Source organism: Stenella coeruleoalba, assembly GCF_951394435.1.
Source record: "Stenella coeruleoalba genome assembly, chromosome: 8".
NCBI lineage: Eukaryota > Metazoa > Chordata > Mammalia > Artiodactyla > Delphinidae > Stenella > Stenella coeruleoalba.
The window spans coordinates 6,582,800-6,589,392 of record NC_137154.1 but is presented as its reverse complement, the minus strand read 5'-3'; the positions used below and the strand labels follow the sequence as shown (position 1 = coordinate 6,589,392).

General features: G+C 54.4%; 1 protein-coding gene across 1 annotated transcript; it reads right to left on the bottom strand.

Annotated features, from left to right (window-relative positions):
• Positions 1-3,235: 3,235 nt before the first annotated feature.
• Positions 3,236-4,491, bottom strand: GAL3ST3 (galactose-3-O-sulfotransferase 3). Its single transcript, XM_079929819.1, has one exon. The coding sequence runs from the start codon at positions 4,433-4,435 to the stop codon at positions 3,338-3,340; it is 1,098 nt and encodes a 365-aa protein (XP_079785945.1). The 5' UTR covers positions 4,436-4,491; the 3' UTR covers positions 3,236-3,337.
• Positions 4,492-6,593: the final 2,102 nt, after the last annotated feature.

Genomic DNA, 6,593 nt, shown 5'->3' with positions numbered 1-6,593 from the left:
ATGGAGGTAGTTGCTTCCGTCAAGTCACTGTCACCCAGGTTGCTGCTTACACATCTGTCCCAGACCTGAGCGTGAGCTTCTCAAGGAGGAGACATGTACAAAGGGCACAGATGGAAGGAGTCTCTCTGCAGGGCACTGGGGTCTCAGGGGCCGGGGCCTGTTCCTCTGGGTTGTGGCTGAAGCTGGAGATGTTCAGACCAGAGTCTCAGCCACTGAAGGCTAATCTTTGATTCAGTGTCTGCTTAGGATCTGCCCTTGCTCCTACCGCAAACAGAGAAACCCTCTCCTGTGGCCTGATAATTCCAGATGATTCCAGTTAGTCCCTGAATCCAGATTTTTCTGAGTCCAGAGTTGTGCTCTTTGCTGAAGTGGGGCAAGGTCTATAAAAGAGGCCCAGCTGCCTGAGGATGAAGGAAGGCAGGAGAGGCCTATGAAGGCAAATCTAAAGGTATGTATGAGTTTTCCAGGAGGATACAGGGCACGGTGAAGGATGTTCCTGGCAAAGGTATGACCAGAGGCTAGGGCTGGGGGGAGCAGGGGTGGGGGACAGTAGTGGACAGACATCTTCTTGGCCTGAGGGCCACAGCATGTCTGACTGCTTGTTTTTGGATAGATGACTTTGAGTCTAGTACAATGCTTTTTTTTTTTTTTTTTTTTTGCGGTACACGGGCTTCTCATTGCTGTGGCCTCTCCCGTTGCGGAGCACAGGCTCCGGACGCGCAGGCCCAGCGGCCATGGCTCACGGGCCCAGCCGCTCTGCGGCATGTGGGATCTTCCTGGACCGGGGCATGAACCCGTGTCCCCTGCATCTGCAGGCAGACTCTCAACCACTGCGCCACCAGGGAAGCCCGAGTCTAGTACAATTCTTTAAAGCTGCTTAACACCAGAAACCTAATTATGTCTTTGCAGGTCTCTAATTATTGTCTTTTGCCTTTTCCAGAGTGCCACTGTAAAAAGTGCTGTGTTTTCAAGCCCAGGGAGAGTCATATAACCTGCCAACTAAACCTTGCAATCTCCATTGCCCAACCAGGCCAACGATTGTCTCTGTGAAAGATAAAAGAGGAGCTGACAGCAATGTCTTGGTTTCTTCACTTATCATTCTTTTGGGGAAGATCCTGGGCATCAGCCTAGCCTGGGGAGTGGGAGCTCCTTTATTCTAGTGGCAGTGTGAGAGCACTTAGGAACTATCAGTCTGGGTTCAAACTCTAGCTGTGTGACCCTGAGCATCACTTAACCTCTCCCAGTTTCAATTCCCTCAGCCATAAAATGGTACCTATCTCATTAATTAATACACGTGAAGCCCTTCAACAGCAGTTGGCACATAGTATACCATGTTAGCTATTGTTTCTTTTGTTTTTTTTGTGGTGCGCAGGCCTCTCACTGTTGTGGCCTCTCCCGTTGTGGAGCACCAGCTCCGGACGCGCAGGCTCAGCGGCCATGGCTCACAGGCCCAGCTGCTCTGCGGCATGTGGGATCTTCCCGGACCAGGGCACAAACCCGTGTCCCCTGCATCGGCAGGCGGACTCTCAACCACTGCGCCACCAGGGAAGCCCAAGCTATTGTTTTTATTGCTTGTCCAGATGTGTCAATATAGCACTGAAGAAAGTAACAGGAAAAGTCCTGATTCTCTGCTGGTCTTAACAGAGGTTTCATTTGAAAGTGCTGGGTGTATTACTGTGCTAAAGGACATTGGAGGCAGGGAGTAGTCCTCATGAGTCAGTGTTGTCTTCTTGTGGGGAAGGAAGACCAGTGGTGAAGTCAGTGACTCAAAATGGAGATAAAGTCCTGAGTTAAGCCTCTCCTGACCTGAAACGATCCTCCTTCCAGCCTCTGCTCTGCCCAAGGAGGGGTTGTCAGTGTTTTCCCATGAGGATAAAGGTCCTATCTGCCTTGTTCCCCTGTGTCCCTAAGTTAGGGGGATGACGCTCAATACATGGTGCTGAAATGAATGAAAAGGCATGATTTAGATCTTCTCAAAGAGAAGTGAGTGGGGCTGGGGTGGCCAGTCTGGTGAACCCAGTCAATCAAGGGCTTGCTGAGTGTCGTGAGCCTCTGGGAAGGGCAGTGATTGAGCCTGGTGACGCCGAAAACTCAGCCTCCGTGCACCGCTGCCTAATCGAATCTTGGAGACAGAGTTTTGGGGGACGTAGAAAAGAATAACTTTATTGCTTTGCCAGGCAAAGGGGGGACACAGCAGGCTCCTGCCCTCGAAAACTGTGTCCCACCTGGGAGGATTTGGTAAGGAGTTTTATAGCAATGATTCAAGGGCGGGGTTGCTGATAAGTGTGTGTGCAGGGCCTGCACTCCTTTAATCTGGTCTCAGGTAATCTCTTGATGAGCTTCTCTTGTTCTTTCTAGCCTCAGGCAGTCTTCTCTGGAATGAAGAATGCTGACATCTTCCATTTATTGGGGGTTTTAGTTCTATAAAGCTCAAAAGATATTGTTATGTGTGTCCCTTGAGGTGAACCAGGACCTGCCCCAAGGCTGCACTATTGTTCTTGGCTCTCCTCCCTTGTCTCCGCATCCCCTCCTTTCCCTGATTAGCAACCGTTAGAATCTGCCCTTTGGAACTCAGGGAAGGTCATGGAGGTGGGAGTCTGCATCCCCTACAAACAAGAAATGGGGGACATGAAAAGGCTTCTGTGCCAGGAGCCCTACAGGGTCCTGCTTGGTTTCACTGGGGCCCCATCCTCATGGTAACAGCCACACCTATTCTTGGGCATCTGCCTCATCCTCAAACGTGGGGAATCTGGCTTTTAATGAGTGACATGCAATCTGTACATTTTAAAATATTTTATTAAAAACAAGGAAAACCAACCAACCAAAAAGCTCAACCCAAGAACTCTGGGTTCTGGGGGTCTGGGAGCAGCTTAGGTCTGCGGGAAGGGTGGAACCTGGAAGACGGACAGTGTGGGGGGCCTCTGACCCCTGGCAGGAAGAGCAAGAGCCGGGGAGGCTGACAGGCAGCACAACCTTCCCCAGGGCTCAGCCCCTTTCTGTGGCATGGGCTCATCCACTTGGGGAAGACAGGTGGGGGTCCTCAATCCCCATAAAAAGGCAGGGTGGGCGGTTCTGCACGGGTCTCAGACCTCTTGGCAAAGCCACCAACCAGTTAGGACGGAGGAGAGGGTGGCCCGGGGCTCGATCGGGCCTAACAGCACCCTCCCCGAAGGCGGGGTTCAGCTCCCCCTCGGGAGATGGGCTCAGACAGGGAGCTGCGCCCCCAAGTACTGCTGCAGCCCCTCTCAGGAGAAAGGGCCCCGATGGGGTGGGACCTGGAGGCAGCCCTAGGCAAGATCCTGGTGGGCAGGGCAGGGTCCGGACTCCCATCCGGAGCTCAGTGGCCCCGGGGCAGCGCCCGGATGGGCCGAGGAGGGGGATTGTCCAGGACCGGTTCGGGCCGGGGGCGCACGCCACCTCGGCGCTTCTGCTTGCGCAGCAGGTAGCTCGAGTACTGCACCTCGGGCATGGCCAGCTTGAGGCAGGCCTCGGTGGCCGGGCCGGCGCGGCCGCTGGGCAGGTCGTAGCCCATGATGTCCACCTTGCGGCTGGGCTGCCAGGGCTGCAGCTGCTTGGTGCGGATCTGCGCCGCAGGCCGCAGCACAGGTTCCTCACCAAAGCAGCTCCGCAGCAGGCGCTCTCGGGCCTCTCGCAACTCGCGCGCCTCGCGCTCCACGCAGGCGCGTCCGGCGAGCGCCACGCGGCGCCAGAAGGTGGCGTTGAAGTGGTCGTAGAGGCCGGCGTCGAGCGCGTTCCAGGCGCGCGCGGCCCGCGCGAGAGCCGCGGGGATGGCGGCGAGGCGCGAGCTGGCGGCGCGCGCGTTGAGCCTGGCGTAGAGCACGTCGTCTAGGTCCCAAGCCAGCAGGCGCCGCAGCAGCACGAGCGACTCGTCGAAGTACTCGGCGATCATGACGAGCGAGAAGACCTCCTCCACCTGGCGGATGAGGCCCGCCAGGTAGGCAGCGTCGTCGCGCGGGCTGCGCTCGTTGTCGCCGCCCAGGTCGTAGGCCAGCGTGTTGTGCGCGAACATGGCGAAGTGCTCGCCCGCGCGGTAGTAGGCCTCGGGCGCGCTCAGGAAAGCCTCGAGCGACGCGTTGGGCACGCGCCGGAAGGCGGGGCAGTACTGGTTGTAGTAGCTGAAGAGCGACTCGAACATGGCGGCCGGCTCGCGCAGGATGGTGACGTAGACGGTGCCCGGGGGCATGAGGCGCTGCAGCTCCGCGCGGTCGAAGCGCAGGTGGCTGGCCAGCATGTGCGGTGGCCGCGTGGCCGGGTGCACGAAGTGCGCCGAGAAGTTGCGCGGGTAGCAGAACTGGTGCTCGCAGCTCGGGTGTGGCAGGGCCACGGTCAGGTTGTGGCGCTCGGCGAAGCGGAACAGGATGTTCTGCACTGTCGTGCCCGCAGTCTTGTGCGTCTTCAGAAAGGCTACGGTCATGTGCTTGGGGCGCGGCGGAGAGTCCTGCAGAGGCGGGCAGCTCTGAGGGAACAGCTTGGGGTACCTGCAGGGTTCAGGGGGTGTGCAGGGAGGAGGAAGTAAGAAGGGTGCGGCTTGACCCTGCTTCTCCCCAAGGATGGTGGGGATGGGCCAGGGCTCATCCTGGGCTTTACCCACAGAACAGTAGAGGCGTATGGTGGGCAGCCTCTAAGATGACCCCCGTGATCCCTGCTGACCTCCTGGCATTCACGCTCTTGTGTATGTCCCTTCTCTTGAATATGAGTGGGACTTATTGATGCCTCTTAGGTAGTAGAACAGGGCGGAAATAGTGGGATGTCACTTGTGAGATTACATTATAAAAAGATTATGTTTTCTGTCTTGGTATCTTTCACTCTCTCTAGGGCAGCTCATGCAGGGGACAAGGAGGTACCAGGTGGGAACAGTCCCCAAGGAACGAGGCCCTCAGTCCATCAGCCTGCTTGAAGAGCTGAAGGCTCCGCCACCAACCACTTGAATGGGCTTATAAGTGGAGCCCTTCCAATCAAGGCTTCAGATGAGACTGCATCCCCAGCAGCCAACTTGATTGCAACTCCGTGAAAGACCTTGAGCCAGAGGTATGCAGCTAGGGCACACCTGGGTTCCTGACCCACAGGAGTGACATAATAAATGTTTAATGTTTTCAGCTGCTAAGTTTTGAGGTAACTTCGTTACACATAAAAGATAACACAAGGACAAAGGCCCTTGGAGATCCTTGAGGAATTCCACTTCACAGATGTACAAACTGAGGAACAGAAGGAGAAAAATCATTTCTATAAGTTTGGCAACTCAGATTAAGTCACCAAATCCTCTTGCTCTCTGTTTTCTTTCCACTGGCTACTCACATTGTAGGTGAGTGGCATGGGCTTTGAAGGAACCTGTTGTTATGTGATTCTGTTAAGTCCTCTGGAACCTTATTTATTTATTCAAGTAGTATTTTTTTAAAGCATCTACTATGTGCCAGGTACCGTTCTAGGCTCAAGAAATATGATAGTATAAAAAACATAATAATCCTAGCGTTCATGAAGCTTTCATTTCTGTTTCCTCATTCCTGAAACAAGGGCCTTCGGGATTACAGGTGACCTGTGAGTTCCCTTCAGACTTTGAGTCACTCTGCTGTTTCTTTTCTGCCATCCTCAGCGTCATGTAACAAGGACAACTCTAAGCAGCTTTGAGAATACCATTGAGACTTCCTATCAGTGGCTGGTTTGGGTTCAGGATAACGTCTGCATGGATGCTCCTGAAGACCAGCAAATCATCTGGCAAGAGGGACGGGGCCCATTCACACTGTTCTCATGGGCAGACCATGTAGCACATGGTGAAATTGAGGCCCTGAGGGGGTGCAAGGATTCACTGGGTTCACAGTGAGCCAGGAGCAGGGTCAGGGTTGCTACTAGTCATCACATGGTATCCTGTATCAGGGTGACTGGCTGGGTCACACATACATCATTCCCATTTCATAGATGAGCAAATGGGCTCAGAGAAGTGAGGAGGCTTGGCCAGCACAACAGTAGTGAGAAGTTGTTTGCACTTCTCTGGGGGTGTGTGGCTGAAACACACTGTCTCCATCTTGTCAGCTCCATCGTAGGGCCACAGTCCTACCCCCTCCCCTTTCTGCGAAACTGAGCTTTAGCCTACGAACAAGGGGTGCGTCCAAGCCCGATAAGTTCCCTGCCAACCTTTACGCTTGCCTTCATCCCATGTGAAAACTGCAAGAGTGTCTTTTGCTGATGCAGATGGTTAATGGCCATGAGACCCACCCCCCCGGGGGCGGGGAGGAACCTCGTCCTTCCCATCCACGCGGATGTGCTTCTCCCTAATAGTCAGATTCTGTTTTTAGCTCTGGCCCCTTTAAACCCCCCTGTACCCCTTTCGGTGCCGCGGCGAATGTGGCGGAGGCCTCTGGATTGACTGTCCGATCGTTCTTTCCTGCCTGTATGTAAGTTACCCACAATAAACTTCATAGTTGCAGTTTATGGAGTCGCCCACTTCATTTTTTAGTCTTAAAGTTCCTTCTCACTTTGGAGAATATTCAACATCTCTGCCTTCTGACAGGGAGGCACTCAGAAGGAGATGCCGAGGGAAGACTCGAGCTGGAATAGAATTCCAGATTACTCACTCA

Excerpts from the sequence above, each read along its gene's own strand:
- GAL3ST3 (XM_079929819.1), bottom strand. The coding sequence starts at position 4,435 with ATGACCGTAGCCTTTCTGAAGACGCACAAGACTGCGGGCACGACAGTG.